The following is a 27,069-nucleotide window of genomic DNA, read 5'->3' on the forward strand; positions in this document are numbered from 1 at the left end:
TCAGCGCCCGGGCGGCAGGCGCGTTGTTGGTTTCGGGTTGTCAGGCAGCCGAGGAGGCGGAAGAGCGACCCGAGGAGGTGACCACGGTGGAGGTGCCTTTCGGCCATGCCAGCTGTCGCGGCTTGAGGCTCTCTACCTGCCGCAATCATGAAGGACAGTGGTGACTCTAAGGACCAGCAACTCATGGTGAGACCCCTTATCAAGCTCCTCCTTAGTCCCCTCCACCAATCTTGGTATCTGACAACCTCACACACCATGTCCCCTAAGAGGACAGGCGAGATGTGGTGGTCTGGGACTGTGCAGAACAACTTTGCCCAAGTTCTACAGAGCAGGTGGCCGTAAGGGGTGGTGGAGCCTCCTGAGGCTGATTAAGTTAGCACCCCACTTCCCTCCCTCCAAGCGGAACCTTCTTTGGGCCAAGACTTAGAAGTCAAGACCCAAAAGAGACATGAGCGATTGATTGCCTGAGAAGAAAGCTGGGAATCTCAAGCAAGCCCAGAGAGCTTAGGCCCGGCCAGGTCTTGTTCTAAAGGAGGCTGGAGCCACAATTAGGAAGACAAAAGCCACCTAAACAGGATGAGTCAGCACCAAGTCTGGAGTAGCTAGTTACAGACTGTAACCCAGGCTCTGTCCAAATCAGGACACCAAATACTTCAGAGACACACTGAAAGCCGCTTGGATAGTCCCCAGGGTCTCCCGGCCTGTGACGGATGGTAATACGGCTCGGAGATTAGGGATAGGTAGAGACCAAAGATGGAGATTCCTGACTATCCGTGGTGGATGCTGAAGACACAAGGAGAAGCCTTGGTCCTTGGGGATAGGTGGAGATCTCTCTCTCTCTCTCTCTCCCAGCCCCTAGTCTTTGATCTGTGGAAATGGTCCTGCAGCAGAAGATGATGATTGTAGCCAGATGGCATGCTACCACAATGCATCCCCCCCCCCCCCCCCACGTAGGGAACCTGCTTCTACAAAAGGAAGCTTGGACACAGCCCCAAGGGCCAGTCCCAGACTCTGTGGCACCTTCTCTGGCAACAAAAATGGCTTCTTTGAAAGGGTTTGCTCCAGAATGCTCGTTGTCATTAGGGAAGGGTCCCCCCCCCCCCTGCAAGGAGGTCCAGCCAGGAGGCTGATGAGGACAATCTGCCAGGCTGTGTGGATGAAATGAGCCGAGGACCCTTTGGATCCAGCCAGTATCCAGCAGAAGAAAAATCTCCCCACTAGTTCAGCTGAAGAAAGTCTCCCTACTCCCTAACTCTGTTCTTTTGGGTGAAGACTCACCATCTCTCTCACCAGCCAGGAAATAAAGAGCAAGGAAGCCCTTGATGACACACTCCTGGGAGTGTTAGGATGCTGTCGCAGGTTGTTAGGATAACAAGGGGAAGATCTCTAGATCCCGTCATAATTTCCAAGCCATTCCTGTCATGCCCCACTACCTTTTCCAGAAGCACCGCACTCGTAGACAGGTGGCTCTGGTCCCCAAGGCCCCAGATTTAAGCCCAAGGGAGTAGCACGTGTTTAATTTGGATATGTGACTGAAGCAGCCTGTGTAGACAGTGTTTCCCTTGGGGCTCCTCCGAGGTGTAGACTTTTGAAAAGAGACATAGACTCCGACTCAGCCAGACATCCCCATGGACCTGCTGCCCTCTGCCTTGGGAGATGCCCTAGACTGACAGCTTTCTTCAGAAGCAAGGAGCCAGAAATGGCTGGATGCTGGAGAACACAGGGCTGTTAGGGAAGGAATTCAAAGACTTCTCGTCCCTTCATCCATGGCCAAGTATGTGGTCCTACTAACCCAGGGCTCTCATCTTCCTCCCAGGTGGCACTTAGGGTCCGGCCCATCAGCGTGGCTGAGCTGGAGGAGGGAGCCACCCTCATCGCTCACAAGATGGACGAGCAGGTACTTGGGGACCACAACCGGGAACCACAGGGCACCTGCTCAGCTTGCTTGGCTGGACAGCAAGAGCTCTGTGTCTCACCACACCTCTGGTGGGCTACCCATAGCGTCACCAAGCCTTCTTCTTCCAGGAAGGCTTCCTAAATCAGCCCAATGAGAGCTAGGAGCGTTCGGAGCCTGGGTGGGCCCAGACCATAAAATACACCTTGGTGGACGTGGTGTAAACTTTCCCCACCTGATACTCGTGCTATCCACAAAGCACATATTCAGGTGGTCTGTCAGAAGCCCGCCTCTAGAGCATGCAAGTTTGGCAAAGTCCTTCACTGTCTGCTGTCCTGGTCCTCGTGTCACGGTCCTCGTGTCACTGTGATGGAGGAGGGCATATGAGGCGATAGTTACTCGAAAGAACCCGCAGCATGCTGGGAACTGTGGTGGGAGCTGGAAAAACACTCAGACATGAAAAGTTCTGCCCCCCCTCTGTTGCTGAAGTTTACTGTGGGGAGAGAAGACAAGGTGCCCTAAGAATTAAAGCGAATGAGGACTTGCAGCCTAGGTGGGGGGTAGGAAAAAAAGAGCCTGTTGCCAGGAGAGGCATAAGGGGCACTGGACCTAGGCTGGGGAGATAGCTCAGCGGTTAAAAAGCTTGCTTGCCTCATGAGCATGGGGAGTTTGGATCCCCAGAACCCACGTAAAATGCCACAGAAATGTTTGTGGGTGTGGTGGCAGTCTTGGAAGGCAGAGACAGGGAACTCAAAGAGTGAGCTATCTGACAACAATGGCCATGCTAGCTGACAACAATGGCCATATCTGTGGACTCTGGATTTGATTGGGAGACCCCGCCTCAGCGCATGGTGCAGATGAGTGATCAAGAAGGTTTAAGAGCAATTCAGGAAAAATACAGTCATTTTAAACATCAACTTTAGGCCTCCACACACGCACTCAGAGCACTCCTACCCACAAACCTGCAAACATACATGCAAACACACAAGAAAAAAGTAGAAGAGGGCGTTGGTGGCACACGCCTTTAATCCCAGCACTTGGGAGGCAGAGGCAGGCGGATCTCTGTGAGTTCGAGGCCAGCCTGGTCTACAGTGCGAGTTCGAGGCCAGCCTCCAAAACAATACAGAGAAACCCTGTCTCGAGAAACCAAAAAAAAAAAAAAAAGAAACCTTTCACCGGGAGTTGGTGGCGCACGCCTTTAATCCCAGCACTCGGGAGGCAGAGGCAGGCGGATCTCTGTGAGTTCGAGACCAGACTGGATTACTAAGCGAGCTCCAGGGACAGCCTCCAAAGCCACAGAGAAACCCTGTCTCAGAAAAACCAAAAAAAAAAAAAAAGTAGAAGGAAAAAGATAAGGAGAGGCGATGGTGAACCCAGATATGATGGCAATGTCTGTAGTCCCCATACCCATGAGACTGAGGCAGGAGGATCGGGAATCCCAGGCTACCCTGCGCTTCAAATCAAGACCCTGTCTTAACTGGAACTGGAGAGGGTTATAAAGAAGACGGCGTGCTGGGCGGCGGTGGCGCACACCTCCAGTCCCAGTACTGGGGAGGCAGAGGCAGGTGCATCTCTGAGTGAGTTCCAGGACATCCAGGGCTACATAGTCTGGAAAACGATAATAAGGATAATGACGATGATGATAAAGAGATCTTTAGGGATGTACTCGGGGGAAGGGGGGAGTTGCAACCAGAGGCGTGTACAGTGCGCAAGACCCTCGAGGTGGGGTCACAGCACAGCCTCGTCACTGAGAAAACATTAGTATGGTCCAAGGACGGGGGCAAGGGGCATGAGGTGAGGTGACATAGGTAGGGCCTGTTTGGTGCTCTTTTGGGTAGGTACCCCAAGACTCGGATACTAGAGCACAGTGGTTGGACTGGAACAGGTTTGGTGTGACAGCCTGCTGGTGACCCTCACCCGAGCTTCAGAGCTGTGTGACTGGCTACTCTGAGTGCCGGGCCCGCTGGCTGGGCTGTGGGATGGGCTCCAGGATCAGGGAGCATGAAGAGGAAGCTGCATAACTTAGAAAGACCATGGACAGATGCTGCCCCAGGCCGGTCCTTTGGGCTGGGCTCAGGAAACCCCAATGATTTTCTCCTTTGCCCCCTTTCTCGAAGTCCTTGGGGGAAATGGTGTGCCTGGAAGAACCCCATATGGTGAGCAGGAACAGAGAGAATGTATGCAGACAGTATAGGAGCCTCAGCGCTAAGTGGGGGAGACTGCCCAGTCTTCTTTTTAGTGGTTTGTGGTTTTGAGGTTGTTTGTTTGTTTGTTTGTTTGAGACAGACTAGCCGTGAACTCACTATGAAGCCAGAGACGATCTGATCTTCCCTACTCTTCCTCCCAAGTGCTAAAATTACAGGTGTGCCCCCCCATTCCCAGGTTATGAAATGCTAGGGGCTCAACCCAAGGTTCTGTGCATGCTAGGCAAGCGCTCTACAACAAGACTTTTTTTTTTCTTAACTTTTTATCCTAGAGTGAGACTAGGGATCGGATACACGCACATCACGGCGTGTGTCTGGGGGTCAGAGGGCAGTTTGGGGGAGCTGGTAATCTCCCACATGTGACTCCCCGGAATCAAACTCAGATGACTAGACTTGGCAGCAAGCGGCTTCCCCGGCTGGGCCATCTTTCTAGCCCCCACAAAAGGGCTCCTCTGGGGAGATCTTTACTTATGCCTGCCCAGTGCCTGTTGCAAGGGAAGAGCTCTGTGTACGGCAGTCAGCTCTAGTGAATAGAGGAGGGGGCCCCCAGAGCGCTGCGCTGGCTCTTGAGAGGGACCAGCTGGAAGAGGCAAAGCGCTTGGGAGGCGAAGCCTCCTTCTAGACAAAGCCACTCCCTGTTTGTCCATCTGCCTCCGAGGATATCAGGTTCACTGGCTGGGACAATGGCGTCTCTCTCCGCTGCTCCTGGCTCCTGGCCACCTTGGGGGTTGATCAATATGAAGTGATGGGAACAGTCCCTGTTAAGTACCCACGCCTATCAGACACTGGCTCCTTCTGTCTAGGAGGGCAGAGGGAGGTCTGCCCAGCCTGGCTCTAGCCTACCCCAGTGAGCTACATACACCTCCCACCAGGCTGGGCCAGCTCAACAGGCTCCCTTTGTCAGCAGAGGCTCTGAGAGCGCTACCTAAGCATACTGGCGGTGCAGGGCCCTCCACACCACCCTCTGCACACCCTGTCCAGCTCCCCAGTGGCTTCCAAACCGGGCTTGTACAGGAGGGCCTGACCTAACCCCTCTTTTTTGTTGTTGTTTTTGTTTGCTTGTTTGGTTGGTTTTTTTGAGACAGGGTTTCTCTGTATTGCTTTGGAGACTGGCCTGGAGCTCACTCTGTAGACCAGGTTGGCCTCAAACTTGCAGAGATCCTCTTGCCTCTACCTGGGATTAAATGCATGCGCCAACAACACCTGGCTCATGGCCTAGCCCCTCTTACTGCTGCCTGGGAGTGGCTACAACAAAGGTCCCGTTGACAGCCTCCCGTGAGCTGTCTCCTGGCACATAGACCCTGGCAACTAGGTGTTTAAGACGTGGGAATCCAAAAACTAACATGGAGGAGAGATCATTGCCTCCGGTTCTAGGCAGCCCTCTGGCCCTTCCCCTTTCTCCAAGCCCTGCTGTTCATCTGGCCCAGAGGAAGGCCCCGGCTGTAGTCAGGCCAGCTGTCTCTTCTCTCTGAAGTCGCAGGGCATGACGGCCGGGCAGTGGGGTGAGCTGGCGAGCTGACACAGGACAGTATAGCAATGGTGGTGAGGCTGGGCCCTTGTGGTCAGCACTGCCGTCCCCCCCACCCCCTCGTGCTCCCTGGGGCTGAGGCTCTCATGGTCTCCATGTCCTGGTCCCTCTGAGGAGCTCACCAAGCCAGCTCCCTAGGGGCTTGGGTGATAGATCCAGCTTCTTGCTTCCTGTCTCTCTACTCAGAGCTGAGTGGGTTCCTCTGTGGGTGTCACCTCAAAGTAAGGTATCCAAGGCTATAGTATAGTCCCTCCCAGGAGCTCAGCCAGCCCGTTGGTCATCAGCTGCAGTTAGTAGGTATTTCTACAGCCCACGTTTCAGTGGGTCCTAAGCAGGGAGAGGTGGAGGGGACTAAGTTACTTCAGCCACTATGAGGGGTCTGGAGCCTGCCTTGGGACTGAGCGTATCCTTTGGGGGACATCTGCAGCTGGGTAGCCTGTGGCAATGAGGTTTAGCAGAAGAGGGAGTGTCAGCAGGCTAAGACTCCCTGAGCATCAAGAGGACAGTGTGAATCCAGGGCTATGTCTTAGTTGGTAGGATGCTTGCCTAGCATGCACAAAGCTGAAGATTCAGTCCCCGTCACCACAGACATGGTGGCGCACCTGTACCCCTGACACTTAAGAGGTAAAGGCTGGAGGATCAGAAGTTCGTGGTCATCCTCGGCTACATAGCAAGTGAGAGACCAGCCCGGGCTATGTGAGGAAACACTGCCTCGTTAAAAAATAAAATTGGGGGGGCTGGAGAGATGGCTCAGAGGTTAAGGGCACTGGCTGCTCTTCCAGAGGTCCTGAGTTCAATTCCCAGAAACCACATGGTGGCTCACAATCATCCGTAATGAGATCTGGTGCCCTCTTACAACATAAATAAACAAATTAAAAAAAAATAAAATGAAAGAAAGATAGACACAGGAAAAGGAAAGAAGAGAGGGAGGGAGGGAGAAAGGGGGAAGGAAGGAAGGAAGACAGTAGGCCAATGTGTGTCTGGATTCTGGGAAAGTTGAAGTGGGTCTTGGATTTGTCAGGGGATAGTTCCGGTGGCTCTGAGGGCCTGAGATCACAGAGCCCTAGTTCAGTCCAGGACAGTGATCTTCAAGCCTCTCTTAGAAGAGCATCAGAGGATCAGTGCGATGCTTAAACATGACACCTGGCCTGAAGAAGGGGACATGAGAGTTACTTCTCCCAAAGTCACCGTGGGGTGGCTTCTGGCCCCAGAGTTGAGTAAGCCCCTGCCTGCCACAATGTCTCTCTGCAGTCCCCTGTGGCTGCCTCCTGGAAGGTTGCGGTAGGGTCTCCTGCCTTAATAGCAGCTGGGGTGAGGTGGATGCTGAAGCCAGAAACCCCCCCAAAGAGGCCAAGAAAGCGGAAGGGGCCTGGAAAGTAGGGGCGGGGCTCAGGACAAGCAGCCACCTTCTCCTCCCACACACCCCTGCCAAAGCCTCCTTCCAGACTCCTCCCACCACGTTTATCTACAGGATTTAAATCAAGCAATGAAATGTGTAATCCCATAATTAGCCTTTGTCCAACCGCCCATTTCTGGGGTCCTGTGGAGCCACACAAGCTCTCCAGGAGGCCAGCAGAGGGGCCAGAGCAAGCGAGGAAGAGGAAGGTGTAAGACAGGAGGGTTACATGGGGCAGAAAGGGGACAGGGCTGGGCCAGAGGCCCAACCCTGTCATCCCTGGCTGGGTGCCTGAGGGCTGCTGATGACTCCCTGGGCCTCTGTTTCCCGTCAGAGGACTGGAGAGTGAGCGCCTGTCCTGTCTACCTCAAGAGCTGTGGCGAGGGTTATAGATGAGGCAAGGAGGCCGTTGTGAGAGACAAACACAGTGTAAAGTAACAGATCCCAAGGACGCAGCAGGAGCTAACTAACCTGCTTGCTGCGCTGGGCACGGTGGGAGGTGGGGCTCTCTTCGTACGTTTCCAGGCTCCTGGGCTCCAGGCCCCAAGGGCAGAGCACAGGACACAGTGCGAGTGTAACTACGTCCCCAGGCAGTCACTAAGCTGCTTCCCATCTCCCCCATTCCACTGTGCGCCCCTGTGATTGGATCATACTCCCTGTGGCCCTTCACGTCTGGTTTCATTTCCTTTAGTGTGACGCTTTCAAGGTTCACGAATAGTCTAGCTTGTGTCCGAACATCACCCTTTTTCATGGCCAAGTAATATTTTAGTGCGTAGCCATCCCGTCACCTGTTTACCCATTTAACAGCTGATGGACATTTGAGTTGGTTCTGGTTTTCTGGTTCTGGTGTGTAATGCTACAAGTATACAAGGATTCCTACACGTGGCATTTGGATGGGCACAGGGAGAGGGGTGCTTCTTACTGCAGACTGGTGGGCCCACCTCGCCAGAGATCGTGTGTGGTTCTCGGTGGCACCTGGGACATCCGTGTGGGTCTGTGATAAAGAAATCAGCAGGCTCCCTGAGAGACATGAGACTACATCCTAGGTCATCTGGAGCCTCGGGGTCCTCACAGTCCTGAAATCAGATGAGGTCCTGAGTAGGATATCAGCCAGGTGTAGCTATGCCCTCAGCTGCTGGTTAGGCCTTGGCAGCCTTATGAGCCCAGTAGGCTCTGCTTTTCCTGGCATCAAAGTCTCCTTTTTGAGGCCCCATGGGTCTGTATGTCTATAGCTAGAAATGTGACCAGCAGCAGATGTTCTCATTAACAAACAAGAATCCAGAGTCAGCCTTTCATGTCTGATAGCCACCCAGAATCGGGGTTCTGTTCTGCTCCCACCTATCTGAATAAAGGGACTGTGAGCCTGGGTCTCTGGGCTGAGGATGAAGCCAGAGACAACCTGAAGCTTCCTGAGTAGGCTGGGGTGTCATTGTGGCTTCTCGTGTTATTGCTTCATCCCTGACAGTCCTCCTTTCCCTCCACTGGGCCAGATCCACGGCTCCCCTAAAAAAGTGATGCCTTTGGCTCAAGGTCACATGACGCATAGTCTCTGATGCCCCATTTGGGGCCCTCCTTTCTTTGGGGATCTTCACTGCCAGGCTCTGCAGCCAGGGAAGAAGTGTGTGGGTTGTTATGCTTCACACTGGGGCTATTTTGCCCTCAAGGGGACATTTGGGAACATCAAAGCTGGGGGAAGACTGCTCCCACCATCTGGTGGGTAGGGGCTAGGGTTTGTGGTCACCACACAAAGGACAGCCACAGTGAGGAATGATCAGTAGTATGACACTGGGTTAGGTGTCACCACCATCAGGAGGCCAGAGGGAATCCCACTAAGGCTGCAGGGTTGACCAAGGCACCGTCAGCTCAGCAGGAGAAATGCCTGACATGTCGTGTGCAAAGTCCCTCTCATCCAGGAGATGCCCAGAGAGCCTGGTCCCTACTGGGGCATCTCTCAGGGACTAGGCACCCTCTCCCCACTTCCCTGCAGGAGCTCAGAGCTCTGAGTGGCTCTAGAACTCCTGATGACATCTTCATTGACCTAAGAGCCAGGCCAGAGTGAAGACCTAGCTGAGGAGGCCCACAGCTGCCCGGCCCTCTGCTGGGTTAGGCCCACGGGCTGCAGGGCAGCTGATCCTGGAGGGAGCTACTTGGGTGTGGATGTGAGCGCTATTCGAGTTCAGGCAGATTCCCACCCATGGGGAAGGAGGTTGGTGAGCTGCCTGACTTCCTTCTCTTGCCCTGTCTTCAGTGAAGCCTCCTGTCCAAAGGCGTGAAAGTCCCTGGGGCCTGTGTGCACCTACTTTGGGTTGTGGCCACACCTGCTCCCCTGAGGCAGGGGAGCTGCCTTGAGGAACGTGGACGTGAGTTTGCAAAGTGTAAGGAAGTGTGTGTGGGGGGCTGTGTGGCTGAGAGGACAGTTTGTCGTCTCACGGGCTTGGTGGACGGAAGTTGTGTGCACACCCCTCTGGCAGGCTCGTAGATGGCTGTGTCTTCCCTGCCTCTCCATATAACCGTCCACCTATGCAGAGCTGTGGTTTTGTTGTTTGTTTCAGTTGGGGTCTCTATACATAGATCAGGCTGGCTTCGAACTTCTGTGGTCCCCCTGCCTCTGCCTCCTCCATGGGTTGCAGGCATGAGCCATCAGGTTTGGCTCTCTGGCATTTTGTAATTAGGTCTTCATTGTGGCTGGGCCGTGGAGGAGACACAGACTGCATCAAACTGTGCTCTTAGCACAGGGCCCTGGTCTGTCAGACGCAAAGGGATTTGGTTCTAGGACCCAGACTCCTCAACCTCAGCCCACCCATCCCTGCTGCCCCCTGTGAGCGACTAGGCAGACAGCTGTCCGGAGCAAAAGCCCACTTTGCTAGAGATTAATTGTGTCTCCCATCTCCACCCCACGTTCATATGTAGGAGTCCTAACCCTAGGACCTTAAACAAGGGCTTTTTTTATTATTTATTTTTGTTTTACGTACATTGGTGTTTTGCCTGCATGAATGTCTTTACAAGGGTATTGGATCCCCTGGAACAGGAGCTGTGGACGGTTGTGAGCTGCCATGTGGGTGCTGGGAATTGAACCAAGGTCCTCTGGGAGAGTAGTCAGTGCTCTTAACCACTGAGCCATCTCTCCAGCCCCCAAAACAAGGGCTTTTTAGGAAACACATACCCACGGATGTAGTTATTTAAGTGAGGATGGGGTCATAGTGAGAGTAAGGAGGTGGTGCACACCTTTGATCCCAGCACTCGGGAGGCGGAGGCAGGTGGGTCTCCATGAGTTTGAGGTCAGCCTGGTCTACAGAGTGAGTTCCAAAGCAGCTGGCACTGCAAAGAAAGCCATAAGAATGAGAACACACATGCCAAGCCTTTAGCAGGGTGCATGTAACACCCCAAACTGCCTCCTAGGGCATTTATTTACTTAGCAAATGTCCTTGGGCATACACTGTGTACCAGCCCAGGGTGACATTCACAGGGCCATCGCAAGCTCATAGCAGGCCCTGGGTCCGCACCGTGAGAATAGCCAGCGAGGAAGACCAAAGGCAAAACTCCAGGCTTTCTTCCTAACCTGTGTTTCTCCCTGGAGACTGGAGACCATGTCTGGCCTCTCACCTCTTGGCCTTGCTCATGATTTTCTCTAGAATGTTCTTCTTCCACACCCCCGCCAACCTCTCTTGCCTGTCTCCTGCTCATCCTTGAAAGTACATTATCGACGTCATCCCTTCCAGGCTGCCATCCAGTCCTGGCAGGGCTGGATTTGGGGGTCTCTCCTCTGCACACCAGCTCTCTCCGGGTTAGGAATCTGAGAGTGTCAAAGGCAGAACACCAGGCCTCGTCTTCCCCATGTTTGGGTCACACTGTAGGTGCTTCACGAATAAGTTGCACTAGCCTGAACACCCCAAGCTGGTTTCCATGGCAGCCCAGGCTCCTTGGCCAATCTTTACTGGCTCAGCTCTGGTTCACCTGGTCAAGGGGTACAAGGGTTCCATTGTGTGCTGTGGTGGCCTGGAAGAGCAGTGATGTTCTGGAGCGTGCTGTGGGGGCTGGGGTCCCAACAGATGGAGCTCAAACAAGGCCCTCATTCAGTGGGGTGATGGCAGGTGAGATGACAGTGCTTTGATGCAGGAGCATTCCAGCATCAAAGGAACTGGGTGTCCAGGTGAACCTGGGGATGTCTGAAAGCCATAACAAAGGCCATCTGTTTATGGTGCACGACACTACATGCTGTTCACTCCCCCCCTAACCAAAGCCCCTCGAGGCTCTGTGGTCACAGGACCCCAGTGCCCAAGATGAGAGTTGTTATAGCTAGCCCTGCTCCTGTTGCAGGCCTTGGGGAACCCATGCCAGAACCCTCAGAGCCAGAGTCTGTCTTCATCTGGGTCTGGAATCTGAGCAGGGCTCAGGCTGATGATAGCCTAGGATAGGAATCAAACCAAGAAGGCATGGAGGGCTCCGGGCAGGTGTCCTGAGGAGGGGCCAGTGGCTGAGGACAGGTGAGTCCCCAGGGAACAGTGCAAGCACTGAGGTCACAGTGGCTGCTAGACTTTGGCCACCTGGGAGGGGACAGACTTGGTGGCCTTTCCCTGCACAAAGCCAGCACCCAGCCTGTATTTGATCATTGCCTCTAGCCTGCTCGCCTGGAACCCCATATGATTGGCAGTCTCGGGGAGTCACCCTCCGCTGGAGAATCACGGAAGGGGGACGGGGGCTGTAGCTATCTGAGGGGTCAGGTGAATTCAGAGAGCCCAGGTGCAGGCTGTTTCAAGTGTCTAGTGTGTGTGTGTGTGTGTGTGTGTGTGTGCACTCGCTCATGTGTGTGTGTGTTTGTGGTTAATCCCAGGACATGGACTCAGGGAGGAGTCTGCAAGGAATCCCAAGGCCTTTATCCTCCTGAATCCACACGCCTGACTGTGGGACTCAAAGGGTTCCACTGAGGACCTCCTCAGCTCCTGGGTTTGGTTGAGCATGCAGGCTGGTCTCACCTCACCCTCATTACTAACCTCTGCCGCCCCTGGATGTCTCTCCATGCCTGGCCTATTCACAAGGCCTTTGCAAAGTCATGAGCCCTGCCTCTCCTGAAATGATCCCTGGGAGGGGTGGAGTGTTGGCACGGCTATCCTCTCAGCCTTCTTTTAATTGCCCTGTAACAGCCAGCCCCCTTCCTGCTTGGCCCTCTGTGAGGCCTCGGTTTACCTACTTGTAGTGTATCGCATTCCCTAAGGTGGAGTGAGCACCCAGGACTAATGTGAGCGGTGGTGGTTGGGGGCTGGGGGCTGTGGGACTACTTAGACCATGAAAACTGCAGAGGCACCCCACAAGCCCCTGTGACAGCAGAGGGAGCAGGAGAGTTGGGGAAGGCTTGGAGAATGCTCAGGTACCAGCCTGAGAGCCAAGTGGCCAGAATCCCTGACTCTGCCTCTGCCATTTCCAAGCAACGGGAGGCTGGGCTTTGACCCCCTTGTCTGAGAGCAATAATGAGAAACCCACACTGAGGGGCTCACTCAGTAAAGATGTGGTATTGGCTGGGTGTGGGGGTGTATGCCTGTTATCCCAGCACTTGAGAGGCTGAGGCAAGAGGATTGCCCTAAGCTCGAAGCTAGCAGGACTGCAGACAAGATCTTGTCTTGAAGGAAAACAAAGAACAAAGAAACAATGCTTGCCAGTGTGCCCCAAGATCCAAAGTTAGTGTGCACCAGGAGTGGATGGCAGTGTGCCCTGGGTGTGAGAGTGCCCTCTCTGCCCTCCTCGCCCCTCCCTTCCCCTCCTTGCCCCTCCCCTCCCTGGGCTCCAAGGCCAGCCAGCATCTGGCCCCTGGGAGCAGCCCCACCTCATTAAGTAAGGATCATGGGATGGCTTATTTCCCCTGGCTGTCTGGCAGAGGCTGGTGTCTAGGGAACCATGCTCAGCGCTCCAGGTGCCAGGCACCTCGAGGGGGCACCTATATTGTGTAAGGGAGCGGCTGCTGTTGCCACTCTCCGCCTGTCTTCTCTTTGTCTCATTTTTGCCACCCTACTTTCGATAGCAGAGTCTTGGGTTGGGGCAGTCAGTGACTTGCCCTCCCCTGCTTCCATGCCCAACTCTCCCTCTTCGTGGCTCCTTGCAAGGGGATTATCCGAGACGCGGCATGTGTCACGCACTTTGTCTCATGGGCTGTGCACAGCCCTGAAGGAGATTGCACCACCATTTCCTCCCCTGGGGAGGGGACTGAGGCTCAGGCAGGCCCCCATGCAGGCATGAGGCCACTCTGCTAACGAGAGGCAGGGCTAAGATTCAGAAAGCATCCCTAGTGTCCCCTTCAATGCCCACCCCCTTTGCCCTCTCCTAAAATTCAGACACACCCCCGTGAGTACCTGAGTGTTTTCTGACATTTCTTATCTCAAACCCTACTCTAGACCGGGAGCCCCAGCAAGAACCCAGCCACTTGCCCTGTATTGATCCTCAAACCCTCAGCAAAGCTCCGCACACTGGGATCTGGGCAGATTGGAGTGGCTCAAAGATGGTTCTTAGAACAAGGGAGGAACCCAGGCAGCCCCATCCACACCTTAACGCCTGTGTTTACACACATACATGGAGTACAGCTACCCCAACCTCACGGGGGTGGAATGTGAGCCTAGGGTCCTGCAGTCTCTCTTTCTAACCCCAGGTCTTGGCCAGGGATGCGGTTAGTTTTAAGTTCACATAGGAAGGACCCAAGCCCGCCTGCTCTTTTCACACGTGTCCACCAGATGTCAGCAGCTCTTTGCCTGCCTTGACCTACAGCGGTCGGGAGGCTGGTCTAGGAGGGCCAGGCAGGGCCCAAGGGCCACGGAGCTGCAGAGGTGCGGTTAAGTCTGCTGGTTTTGCAGGGCCATGGTGGTGCATGCCTTTAATCCCAGCACTTGGGAGGCAGAGGTAGACGGATTTCTGAGTTCGAAGCCAGCCTGATCTACAGAGCAAGTTCCTGGACAGTCAGGGCTACATGGAGAAACCCTGTCTCAGGGGTAGGGGGAAAGTCTTCTGGGATGGAACTCAGGCTCTGGGTTCTGAGTTCCATCCTCCACAGACTAGTGTGTAGCCCAAAAGTATCTCTGGACTCCGAACGCCCCACCCCACCTGTCAGGTGGGAGCACGAGCTTTGCTGCTACTGAAATAGCACAAAGCAAGGCTGCAGTAGAGATGGGGGTGTAGTGGGCGAAATGGACCTTGTCACAAAAGATGTGTTATGACCGCCAGCGGAGTTACAGTTCCTCCTCCAGTCAAGGCAGCATGGGAAGTGGCACTGTGGTTAGTGGGAGAGGCCTCAGATCCTGGGTTCACTGTAGATGACACACACACACACACACACACACACACACACACACACACACACACAGCATTCTCTGCTGCCCTGGGATGGTGCCATCTCCAGGGGACAGTCACTCATCGCCAAAGAGGCTTTTGTCTCCCAAGCACCCTCACCTGAAGCTCAGATAGTGGTGGGAGAGGTCTGCAGGCTGTGGGAACCCCATCTGACTGTGGTCTCCCCACTCGGGGACATTTACAGATGGTGGTCCTCATGGACCCAATGGAGGACCCTGATGACATCCTGCGGGCACACCGGTCCCGGGAGAAGTCGTACCTATTCGACGTGGCCTTTGACTTCACGGCCACCCAGGTGAGGGGGAACATTGTCTGGAAGCAGGAAAGACCCCTCCACGCTTTGCCCTGCAAGGGAGGATTCTCAGGGGACCCTGCTCACCTTTTCTCCAACGTTCACTCAAGGGTCCACTTCCTGGAACTTTGCCCATCTGTGTGACCTGTACTTGTGTGGCCTCTCACCTGTACATTTGCATGGCCCGACGGGGCCGCACACATGGTTTTGTGCAGAAACACTAGGTTGGCACTCACGTACCGACTGGTATAGAGAAAGCCACATGAGACCTCCACAGCTGGTCTACACGGGCCGGGGCGGGATGGGGGAAGGACGGTGAAGCCCATCTGGTACGGAAAGAACAGGTGTCGGGCAGACCCAAGGAAACTGACACCCTCCTAGGGATTCCATCTTGCCCACCTTCTGGACGCTGAGATGCCCCGGGGCCGACTCTGCACCCTCAGCAGGGGTGGGGTGGGGGAGTCACCCATAGAGGAGGCTTCTCGGGTGTCTTGAACCCTCTTGCAGGCTGTTGTCACCCCTGAGGCGTGTAAGCAGAGATTCCCTTCCTCCACTCTCCCCACTTAATTACCTCTAGCTTGGGGATCCAGGGACAGACACCTCACCTGTTCACAGTCAGGACCTGCCTGGGAGCACCCACATTTTATACTGTCTCAGACCCTGACAGATGTCTTCTCCACCGCAGGAAATGGTGTACCAGGCCACCACCAAGAGCCTCATTGAAGGTGTCATCTCAGGGTACAATGCCACTGTGTTTGCCTACGGCCCTACAGGTGAGGAGGAAACACGGACACAGGAAAGACTGCAGCACCGTTGTCCACTCCCCTGAGAACCAAACCCTTCATGGGAGAACTGTCCTGGCCCGAGTAGGGTCCGGAATGGAGCATGGGGTTGTCCGAACCTTGCCTCACCCAGTACCCTTGTCCCGCAAAGGCCCCATTCTTCAGCCACCTAGGAGGGTGCATCCTCAAGGACGACAGCTCAGGGGTCCAGGGTACCTCCTCAATAAGGCTTCACCCCCCTTCGCCCCTGTCCTGCTGACCACCAACCTGACCTATCCAGGCTGTGGGAAGACCTACACCATGCTGGGCACTGATCATGAGCCAGGCATCTATGTCCGGACCCTGAATGACCTGTTCCGAGCCATCGAGGAGACCAGCAATGACATGGAGTATGAGGTGTCCATGTCCTACCTGGAGGTAAGTCCCCATCAGGCTTAGATAGGAGGCATATGAAATTTGGTGGTTCCCCCTCCGTAGAGCCAGTCCCTGGGTTGCTCAGTATGCCCGTTCCCCACATGTATAGCATTAGCCCCACTTGATAAAAATTGAGACTCAAAAGTCTGACACAGTGCCACACACCTTTAATCCCAGCACTCGGAGAGCAGAGATGGGCCTATCTCTGAGTTCAAGGCCAGCCTGGTCTACAGTGCAGGTTCCAGGACAGCCAGGGCTACACAGAGAGAAACCCTGTCCTGAAAAACAAAACCAAGAAATGAGACATGGAGAAGAGAGGCACCTGTGTCTGTGGTACACAATGGTAGCACAGCAGGGACCCCGTGGCTCTAATGTGGTGTGGCACTTCACAGAAGCCGGGACAGCAAGCCGCCAAGCCAGCATCCTCAAAAGCTCACCTTGCCCCCAACCCTTTGAGCCCATTCCTTAAACCAGTAGTTCTGAGCCTGTGGGTCGTGACCCCTTTGGGGATCAAATGTCCCTTTCATGAAGGGGACTAATACCAGATGTCCTGCATATCAGATAATTACATTATGATTAGTAACAGTAGCAAAAGTACAGCTATGAAGCTGCTGCAAAAACAATTTTATAGTTGGGAGAGGTCACCGCAACATGAGGAACTGTGTTAAAGGGTCGCTGCATCAGTAAGGTTGAGAACCACTACCTTAAGCAATCATCTTCCCATTAAGGATTTCATGGATTGAGAGGTAGTCACAGAAGTTGGGCGGAGGGGAGGGGAGGGGAGGGGGCAATCTAATCCAGCAAGCCAGTCTCCATCTGGCTCCTCTGGGAGCTGGTAATCTCCCAGGGTGTCGATGGTTCAGGAGGAGTAGTGAGGGGAGCAGCCAGCAGGTGTTGACTCAGCCAGCGGGGCTGGCCTTGACTGGGGCAGGGGTGGTGACACCTAAGAGAAGTAGCCTGAAGGTTGCCTAGCAACAAGCTGAGCTCCCTTGTCTGGCCAGGAATCAGGTCCAGGTGTCCAGCCCAGGACTGGCCTCTCTGCAAAGGGAGTCCCGGGTCATTCAGAAACCTCCTGCAATATTGGCCTTGAGGCCTCTACCATCATGGGTCCCTCATTTCTTAGCGGGGAGGGGACCGCTCGCTGGGCAGCTTGTCCATCTCCCTCCCGCTTTCCCACTGTCCCATCAGATCTACAATGAGATGATCCGGGACCTGCTGAACCCTGCCCTGGGGTACCTGGAGCTGAGGGAGGACTCCAAAGGGGTGATCCAAGTGGCCGGAATCACCGAAGTGTCCACCATCAATGCCAAGGAGGCAAGTCTCCAGCAACTGGCTAGGGCCAGTGGACAGGACAATCACTCCGAGGGACCAAAGCCAGGGAACTACTGGGACAGAGTACCCTGAGTGGTGGCAAGAGAAGTCGCACCCCCACAATGCCCTAACATACTCACCCTAGTAAGCGGGCTTCTCCATTTGTACAGAGACCTGTCCAGGCCCTGTAGCTCCCCCTGGGAGCTCACAGTTAGACCTCCTTCACCAAGCTCGGGCTCCTCTCGACAGGGTCCCTGGCCATCACCTCCATCTTTACTCCCCAGATTATGCAGCTGCTGATGAAGGGAAACCGGCAGAGGACACAGGAGCCCACAGCTGCCAATCAGACATCCTCCCGCTCCCACGCAGTGCTCCAGGTGGCCGTACGCCAGCGCAGCCGGGTCAAGAACATCCTGCAGGAGGTGCGGCAGGGTCGCCTGTTCATGATCGACCTGGCCGGCTCTGAGCGCGCCTCCCAGGTGAGGCCTGCTCCAGGGGTCCAGCGGAGCTGGAGAGAGGGCTCCCCAAAGAGAGGCAAGGGGTGGGGCAGGCGGGGCGATGTCCCTCCAGGTGAGGCCACATTTCAGAGGAGGAAGGACCTCAGGGAGAGGCTAAGTTGGATGAGGCAGTCAGGAAGGCAGGGTGTCTCAAGGATGTCAGGGCACCAGTGGGGTCCCCAGAGGGAGGTGCTGAGCAGTGGGCCTGACATCTTGAAGGGGCAGGCTGCTTGGAGGAGCCACGACGTGGGGGGGAGGGGCAGAGCAAAGCCTCCTTCCATGCCTTGTCACCTCTACCTTCAGGAACCTCGGGAGAGAGGCCATGCTCTACAGCCAGGATCATGTGGGTGTTGTTGGGTGACAGAACGAAGCTTCAGTATGTTATGTCCCCTGCTGTCTCTCCAGACCCAGAACCGGGGGCAGCGCATGAAGGAGGGGGCCCACATCAACCGCTCTCTGCTGGCCCTGGGCAACTGCATCAATGCCCTGAGCGACAAGGGCGGCAATAAGTACATCAATTATCGGGACAGCAAGCTCACCCGGCTCCTGAAGGTACCAAAACAAGCCGGACCTGGGCACTGGCGTCAAGAGTGGGCCTGCCAGGCCAGCCACACACAATGCGCAGCTGTTGCCACTTGGATCTCAGACGAATCGCCAAGTTGACTGTGCATCAGTGTGCCCCATGCGATATTCCAGACACCCTTAAGCTAAAGCGGGCCGTTCACGGTTTATCTGAAATCTGATTGCAAGCAGGTGCTCTCTGTATTTCTGGCAACTCTAGCCAAGGCACAGGTAGAGAATGAACAAGAGCGGGGCCAGGACCTCCTCCCAGGGCTGTGAGCTGCAGAGAGCCTAGGTGCAGGGCCTTGGTGATAGCCTTGTAGCCAACGGAGCTGCTTGTTGGGGCTGCTCACTCATGGCACGGCCACTCTCGGGCTCCAGTGATAGACGTGGTATCACTGAGTCCCCATGCTTTGCTGGGCTCAAGGGCTTCTTCCCACCAGTCCAAAAGCCTCCCCAGTGACTTTGTGAGTTAGGAGGAATACATTTACAGATAAGGAAACTGAGGCACAGACAGGTTAAGGAATTTCCCTGTAGGCTTAAACTTTGTAAGTGCTGAAAACAAGATCCTGGCAGAGGCCTGTAGTCTATGAAGGCCTGCATCTGGCTACCATGAGGGCTGCATCCCCACGCCAGGGAGTAGGGGAACTTGAAAATGACCACCGCTATATGCGTATGTTCGTGTTGTGCAGGCATGCATGCATGCCTGTGTGTGTGTGTCTGTGTACATGTGTGTACACCCAAAGAAGGTTTGGTAAATAGCCTTGGGGAGTCTCTAGGGAAGGTGATCGCCCGCTAGCCAACATCCCTGTTCCCCAGGACTCATTAGGGGGGAACAGTCGCACAGTGATGATTGCCCACATCAGCCCGGCGAGCACCGCCTTCGAGGAGTCCCGGAATACCCTGACCTACGCCGGCCGAGCCAAGAATATTAGGACTCGGGTGAGGGCCCTTGGACTTCCCCCAAAGCACACCCTCCTGGACTGAGATGTGACATCCTTGGAGGATCCTTGCCAGCCCCTCCACTCTTTCTGCCCTGACCTCGTTACCCAGGCCAGCGTTGCCCCGAGCCCTTGGCCTGCCTGCATGTATGCACGCCTGGAGCCCTTGGCTCCCAAACACCTCTTCTGCCTCTCACTCCAGGCTTGCCCCCATCCCATCCCTCTACCTTCCCTTCCTCTCCAGAGGTTACTCAGGCCTCTGTGTCCAAAGTATGTCCCCATCATAGTCACAGTAGAAGGCTCCCTTACCTGGTGCCCCTCTGGGCACTGTAGCACACTCAGAACCAAGCAGGAGTTAACGCTCCTCCACCATACAGTTTAGGATAATGAAGCTTAAGGACATAAAGTGACTCTGAGGACGGCAGAGACTGGAGCTGAGGCTGCCTGGTTCCCAAGTTCATGGTCAAACTCGTTCTCTGGTCAGGAAGCTGTCTTAGCCTGTGTGGGTGTGAGGGGAAGAAAGGCTACCTTTGAAGTAGTATGTAGTGAGCCAGCCTTCTTCCAATGTCTGCAACTCCCCCCCCCCAACATGATCATGCAGCCTCGGGAACTCCACAGTGACAGGCTTACCCTGGCATGGTAGTGAACACTGCAGCCCTGTATTAGAAGGTGGACACAGGAGAGTCGGGAGTTCAAGGTCATCCTTGGTTACACAACGAGTTCAAGGCTAACAGGCCACATGAGACCTATTTTTTTAAAAAGCAGCTAATTATTTAATTGATGCTAACAGTAGGTGCCAAGCAAGCCAGGAAAAGGAGAAGTAGAGATGAACTATCTGTTGTGGGTATGGAAAGACCAGCAGAATTGCCTGACTAGAACAGAACACTCAGATACAGAAACAGAGTCCAGCTGGGCGATGGTGGCACACACCTTTACTCCTGTCACTCGGGAGGCAGAGGCAGGAGGATCTCTGTGAGTTCAGGGCCAGCCTGGTCTATAGAGTGAGTTCCAGGACAGCCTCCAAAGTTACACAGAGAGAACCCTGGGGGGGGGAGACAGACAGAGAGAGAGAGAGAGAGAGAGAGAGAGAGAGAGAGAGAGAGAGAGAGAGAGAGAGAGAGAGAGAGAGAGTTTTAATGGTTCAAAACTCTTCCAGAGGACCTGAGTTCAGATCCCAGCACCCACATCGGGCACTTAGCAATTGCCTGTAACTCCAGTTCCAGGGGATCTAAAACTTCTTCAGGCTCCCACACTCGTGTGCACACACTCCCACACAGACACACACGCATACGCATAAAGTAAAAGGTAAAATGGGGTGGGGGAAAGGAATCAAGGCTTCAATACCCAGTGAAGGAATGGGCTCCTCGGGCAACAGGGAGCCACTGAGGTTGAAGAGCAGGACTGGAACTTGAGGATTGCAGGCCTAAAGGAATTGTGCAGATGCGATAGGAGGCTGTGGGGAGGGGCCAGGAGGCCATTGCTGCCACTGGAAAGAACTGGCAAAAGGAAGAGGACTCCACAGGCAGGCGTGGCTCCTGGAGTGACGGTACCCCTCGCCCCTGATCCTGGGCTCCCTGCAGGTGAAGCAGAACCTGCTCAATGTCTCCTACCACATCGCCCAGTACACCAGCATCATCGCGGACCTGCGGGGCGAGATCCAGAGACTCAAGTGCAAGATTGACCAGCAGGCGGGGCGGGGCCAGGGCCGGGGCCGACTGGAACGGGGTGACATTCGCCATATCCAAGGTAGGCATCCAGTCTTGCTGGTCTGGAGGTGGGAGCTGCTCTTAGCAACCCTCTCCAGGTGGCCTTATGAGATCCTCGGACCAGTAGCATTAACTCTGGCTAAGTGATATCTACATCTCAGCGCCTTCCCCTGTGAAATGGGATCACACCTCTACTTCGCAGAGCCGGGGATGGGATGGGATGATCTGAGGATGTACAGGGAGGGCTGCCCTGTGGGGCCCTAGAAGGCGTGCCGCTCACCGAGACTCTCCTGTTTGCTGTAATGGTTTTCCACCAGATAGCAGAGGAGCAGGGACACCTTTTCAGAGTTGGCACAAGGATGCTTTGAGGGCTAGCACAATCTCAATCCGTGTGGGCAAGCAACAGTCGTCTTTGGGCTGCAGTTTGGAGATAATATTGTGGGAGTGGGGTGTGTGGGAGGAGAGGAATCCAAGCAGCTGGAAATGCAAGCAGTGATCCAGGAGGAAACTGGGGGACAGAGCCCCCAGGTCGGCCTGAGCAGGCCACTGTGCTGACACCACTCCCACTCCTCAGCCGAGGTACAGTTACACAGCGGGCAGGAAGGGCAGGCGGAGATGGGACAGCTTCGGGAGCAGCTCATCAGTGCCTTCCACGAGCAGATGGACATGCGCCGGCGCCTGCTGGAGCTGGAGAACCAGGCCATGGAAATCCAGATCGATACCTCCCGGCACCTACTCACCATCGCGGGGTATGCTTCCCCTGTCCTGGGACCTTCGGGCCCACCCCAGGTTCAGGTTTGTCACGGCGGAGCCCAGAACATAGAAACCCAGCGCCCTGCCCCGTGTGCTGAATCTGTGTCTCTCTTTGGGGGGGCGCTGCCGGCAGCTGGGAACACGAGAAGTCACGTCGGGCTCTCAAGTGGCGGGAGGAGCGGAGGAAGGAGTCCTACACCAAAGATGACAGTGAAAAGGACTCAGACACGGGAGATGAGCCAGATAACCTGGAGCCACCAGAGGTGGCCTCAGCCCGGGAAAACATCGCCACCCTAGTGGGCGAACAGAAGAAACTGCGCAAGCAGAAGGTATATGGGCCTTGGGTGCAGAGAGAGTGGGGAAGAGGAGGCGGAGGGCTGGCGAAGAGGGAGACCAGAGAGCATAAGCCACAAGTCTGGGCGACCTTGCCAAGTTTCTACAATGCGAGCACCCATGGTGATGCCTGAACAGAGTCGCTGGAGACAGCTACGTTAATGCTTGGCATAAAGCAGGGACTAAGAACATGGTAGTCAATACAATAACATATTTTTATCTTCTGTGTTGGAATAAAGGCTGCCGCAGGGCGTGGTTGAGTCAAGTGGGCGCCGAATAGTTGCAAGACCCAAAAATAAGCTTTGAAGGTTAGCTTAGAGCAATAATATTAATTAGAAGGCTGTAAGTAGTTACATTAATTCATATTTTTTTAATTGGGCTTGGAGAGCGGCCAGAAGGCCTGAGAGCAGGGCCTGACTGGGCGGGTGGGACTAGCCTAGCGCTGAGCCGTGCCGCTGCCGCTGTCCCCGCAGCTGGCGTTGGAGCAGCGCTGCCGGGAACTGCGAGCGCGGGGCCGGCGCCTGGAAGAGACGCTGCCACGGCGCATCGGCTCGGAGGAGCAGCGCGAGGTGCTCAGCCTATTGTGTCGAGTGCACGAGCTGGAGGTGGAAAACACTGAGATGCAGTCGCATGCTCTGCTCCGCGACAGTGCCCTGCGCCACCGCCGCGAGGCCGTGCGCCGCTTGGAGCAGCACCGCAGCCTCTGCGAGGAGATCATTCAGGGCCAGCGGCAGATCATCGATGGTAGGGCCGAGCCTGCCACCCCCTAAGGTCTGGGGCATTGTGTGAGGGGCTGCGGGCCCATGCCGAGCCCTCAGCTCTCCTTCCTCCATGCACAGACTTCAATCTGGAGGTTCCCCGGCACCTGGAGGAACTCTATGAAGTCTACCTTCGGGAACTGGAAGAAGGCAGCCTGGAGCGGGCCACCATCATGGACCGCGTGGCCTCCAGGGCCCTGCAGGTGGGCGCTTGGGCCGGCCTAAATTCGCAGACATGGGGAATCCCATTAAGCCAGCCAAGTTCCATGAGATGGCTTTGCTTTTTTTTTCCCCTCTTGCCCATTCTCTCTGCCTTGTCAAACCTGGGTGAGGGTCCCCATTCCTGGACATTACTGCCTGGCCAAACACTTGTCCCCACCTAGGGTCACACGGTCAGGAATGGCCATCTAAGATATCCCAAGTGACCACTAGTCAATAGGATAGTTTTTAATCCCAACAGTTAGAAAATTGAGGCAGGAGAGTTGAAAAATCTGCCTTGTTGGTACAGCAAGATTCTATCTCAGACAATAAATAGATGAATTAATTAATTGGTTGGTTTCTAAAAATCAAGGGAAAAGTGGACCTAATGTCCATTGAGCTGTGCCACTGAGACTGCCTAGCAGACTCCAAGTGGCTCGGGACCCAGAGCGTAGGCCCGTTGCCCTTCAGGGTGCCCAGCCCATCTTACGGCCTTTGTCACTCTGCGATATTACTGGGTGCAAGTCTTCTGACTGCTCATCCTTGTCACCATCCCCTCCCTTCCCCATCACACACACAGGACAGCTCCTTGCCCAGAATCACTGGAGCAGGGACCACACTGACCCCAGACTCTGACCTGGAGAGTGTGAAGACACTGAGCTCTGAGACCCAGCGCCCCCAAAACAGCACCCTCCCCCCACTCGGCACAGACAGGTGAGACATCCTAATGCTGCCTAACCCGTGTGAGGAATGTCAGCTCAGTAGGGAAGATGGAGCCCGAAGCAGGGGAGGCAGTGCCATGGGTCTGCAGTCAGGGTTCTTCCCTTGGCACCGACAGTTTCTCCTCCCCGGGTGGGGGGTGGACTTTGGTGTGACTAGCCTGGTCAACGGCTGCCTCCTCCTGTTCCTCTGCCAACCGCAGTGAGTCCTACCATGTGTTCAAGACCAGTCCCAGGGCCTGGCAGGCGAAGAATTCCTCTGTGCCCACTCCACCTCCCATCCAGGTGGGCACCCTGGTGACCCAGCAGGTGAGATCTGGGTGTCCAGCAGCGGGTGGGTTTCTTCCAAAAGGGCTAGCACCTCCAAGGCCACGCAGCCTCTGCAGAGTGTAGTGTGGGAGTCCCTGCTGTCTTCAAGGCCTTCCCCTTTCCAAACGGTTCACCCCTTAGGCCCCACCACAGGACAGCCTGGGCAGCCAGATCAACTCTTCCCCGGACAGCAGTGAAAACCTGTCAGAGATCCCTCTGTCCCATAAAGGTGGGTGTGTGCCCTGCACTTCACAAGCCCAGGCTCCCACTGCCTGACATTGTCTAAACTGCTCTGGTGACCAAGCCTGAAGCTCCTTCCTTCTCTCTGCCCTTGAAGAAGGCACAAATTCATTGGCTGTACCAGAAGGACACACAGAAGATGGGGAACAATCAGAAATAAAATAGGGAGACTTGGTTGGGTGGTGGTGATGCACGCCTTTAATCCCAGCACTCGGGAGGCAGAGACAAGTGGATCTCTATGGGTTCGAGGCCAGCCTGATCTACAGAGTGAGTTCCAGGACAGGTTCCAAAGACAGAGAAATCCTGTCTTGAAAAACAAAAAGCAAAAATTAAACTGAAACCCCCTTCCCACTGGATTCTAGAAAATTCTAATTGAATCTCTGCCTCCTAGACCAATAGACTAAACCCGTTGTCTAAAACATATGTTGTAGGTGCCTCGTTAGCGCAGTAGGCAGCTCGTCAGTCTCATAAAACATATGGTTGTTTTTTTTTTTTTGAGGGGTGGTATAGGGATTGAATCTAGGGTCTCACACACAGGAGACATTCTACTGCTAAGCTATATCCTCTGTCCTTTTTTCACTTTTCATTTTGAGATCATGTCTAAGTTGCCTAGTTGGCAGGCCCCCCCCTTTTTTTTTTAAAGACAGGGTCTTACTATGTAGCCCAGGCTGCCCTGGAACTCTTTCTGTGGACCATGCTGTCCTCAAACGCACAGAGATCTGCCTGCTCTGCCTTCCAAGTGCTGGGATTAAAGGTGTGCGCCACCATGTCCAGGCAGACTTGAACTTTTAATCTTCCTGCTTCAGCCCCCTGAGGAGCTAAGATTACAGGCCTGTGACACCAGTCTAGACTCTCAATCTTTGAAGTAGCCCCAGAGTATTTGTTTTTGTAATTCCCATTTACAAATGAAATTAAGATTCTGAGGGGGCGCTATCGAGTTAGGGTTCCTTGGGTGAAATCTGTGAGTCCTGGCCCGTGTTCACTTTTGACCTGTGAGGAAGGGGTGCAGGAAGGGACATTGACCTTGGTTTGGGTATCTGTTGTAGAGAAGAAAGAGATCTTGACTCGGACCAAGTGTATCTCCGTGAAGGCCGCCCAGCGGCGCTCCCGGGCCCTGGGATCGGAGGGGCGCCACCTGCTGGCACCTGCCGCAGAACGCAGCAGCCTGTCCCTCCACTCGTTGAGCGAAGCTGAAGATGCGCGTCCATCCGGCCCACTGGCCTGCAAGCGGCCGCCCAGCCCCACACTGCAGCATGCTATCAGCGAGGACAATCTATCCAGCAGCACCGGCGAGGGCCCCTCTCGGGCGGTAGGACCTCGAGGTGATGGCAGTGGGCCCTGGGTGCGTGCTCAGAAGAAATGCCTTAGCAAGAAAAGGGAGGAGTCGCTGGAGGCGAAGAGGAGGAAGCGGAGGTCTCGGTCCTTCGAGGTCACAGGACAGGGGGTGAGGCCAGACGCAGGGGTTGAGATGTCTGCTTCCGTTCCTAATGGGTGAGGGCCCGAGAGCTAGCTCCCCGGAGAAGCTACAGGACGCTTCAGCCCTTGGCTACACCCAGAGGTCCTGATCTGAACCGCAACGGTCCCCAGCCTGACAAAGTAGCAAGGACTGGGTTCTGTAACTGAGCGCTAAGCATCTCTCCACCCCATTTCACTGTTTCCCTACTGTACAGCTGTCTCGTCCCAACACACACCTGCCGGGGCCTCATCCCTCGGAGGGCATTTCAGACAGGAGGATGCCAGTGTGTGGGCGGCCATCCCCTGGCGTCAGACATTTGGCAAAAGTCACGCTGCCTCTAGCCAAGGTCAAATTTCCTCCAGGGCAGAACACAGGTCAGTACCAGCAAAGGAAGTGTCGGGGTGGGAGAGGCCTTGGCCAGCTCGGAGGGGGAGACACGCAGACTCTTGCCCCTGGTTGGAAGCGTGATTCCGGAAGCAGTGCGGTGGGCTAACAAGCAGGGGTTGTTCCCCTATGAAGTTCAAGGTCCCTGGGTGTTGGGGGGAGGGGAGGCATTCCTCAGCGCCTGATGCTGGCTTCTCCCCTGTTCTAGGCTCTGGACACCCCTCACCCCTTCCTGTTCCCCCCAACCCAGCTGGCGTTTCCCGTAGAGCTACTCGCGGGCCCAGCCTGCCCCATGGTTCAAACACTCTTGGCAAAGACGGACGCCTCCGGCACAACTGAGGGCCCCTGGTGCCTTCTCTTCTGCCCCCAGGACTGGAACAGGGTGTGGCAGGAACCGGGAGGTAGAAGCTAGGCAGATGGGGATCCCATGGAGCAAGAGCTGCAGAGGGCTGGGCTCCCATGACCCGGAAACGGTGGGGGCGGGGTTGCCTCCGTAACTCTTCCCCGCTCTCCAGGCCACTAGAAAGGGAGGCCCAGACCCCGCAGCTTGGCCTCCCAGCCCTGGACAGAACATTGTTGCCAAAAATTTGCACAGACCTGGGGGCCTGTCTTGGCTTCTGCAATGGGGAGAGAGGGGCTGTTAGTGAGATAGGACTCCCAGGCCCACCCCTGGGCAAGGGGGGCGGGTGGGGGATGGGAAAGGAGCCCACAGGACTTCACATAGTGTCGGGAGGGATGGGGAGGGAGTCTGGTTTTGTAACTTTTTTTTCTTGCTTTTCTTTTAAATAAAGTCCTACTGGGATTTTGACGCTTGTGTTTAGTTTTCAGAACGTGCCATATCTGGTCCTAAGATTCATCCAGCTTCTGGCCCTTTGACCCACCCCCCCAGCGCCCGATCTCCCTTGACACAAACCTACACATATCTGGGGAATGGTTTTTTCCCCTAAGGTGCCGAGACTCTCCCTCCCCAAAAGGATGAGACTAGAGCAAGGTCTAGTTTGTGGCAGTCTCTCAAGGGCCTTCCCGCTAGCCTGGACCCCTCTGCGCGAGAGCCCAAGGACTTG

General features: G+C 55.1%; 1 protein-coding gene across 2 annotated transcripts; it reads left to right on the forward strand.

The window, feature by feature from the left end:
- Positions 1-26,813, forward strand: Kif19 (kinesin family member 19). 2 transcript variants are annotated; one of them, XM_005069959.4, is made up of 20 exons: positions 1-186; positions 1,817-1,897; positions 14,536-14,646; positions 15,329-15,416; positions 15,706-15,842; positions 17,028-17,153; positions 17,435-17,629; positions 18,053-18,199; positions 19,028-19,150; positions 20,730-20,895; positions 21,430-21,604; positions 21,742-21,937; positions 22,415-22,685; positions 22,781-22,902; positions 23,478-23,611; positions 23,820-23,925; positions 24,067-24,154; positions 25,212-25,609; positions 25,836-25,995; positions 26,214-26,813. In XM_005069959.4, exons 1-20 carry the CDS (start codon positions 148-150, stop codon positions 26,342-26,344), a joined length of 2,994 nt encoding a protein of 997 aa, XP_005070016.1. In that variant the 5' UTR covers positions 1-147; the 3' UTR covers positions 26,345-26,813. The 2 variants fall into 2 exon arrangements, with proteins under 2 accessions (XP_005070016.1, XP_040605957.1); XM_040750023.1 differs by having other exon boundaries at positions 23,820-23,901.
- The last annotated feature ends 256 nt before the right edge of the window (positions 26,814-27,069 follow it).

The sequence above is a fragment of the Mesocricetus auratus genome, unplaced genomic scaffold (assembly GCF_017639785.1).
Source record: "Mesocricetus auratus isolate SY011 unplaced genomic scaffold, BCM_Maur_2.0 Super-Scaffold_100007, whole genome shotgun sequence".
NCBI classification, from domain to species: Eukaryota; Metazoa; Chordata; class Mammalia; order Rodentia; family Cricetidae; genus Mesocricetus; species Mesocricetus auratus.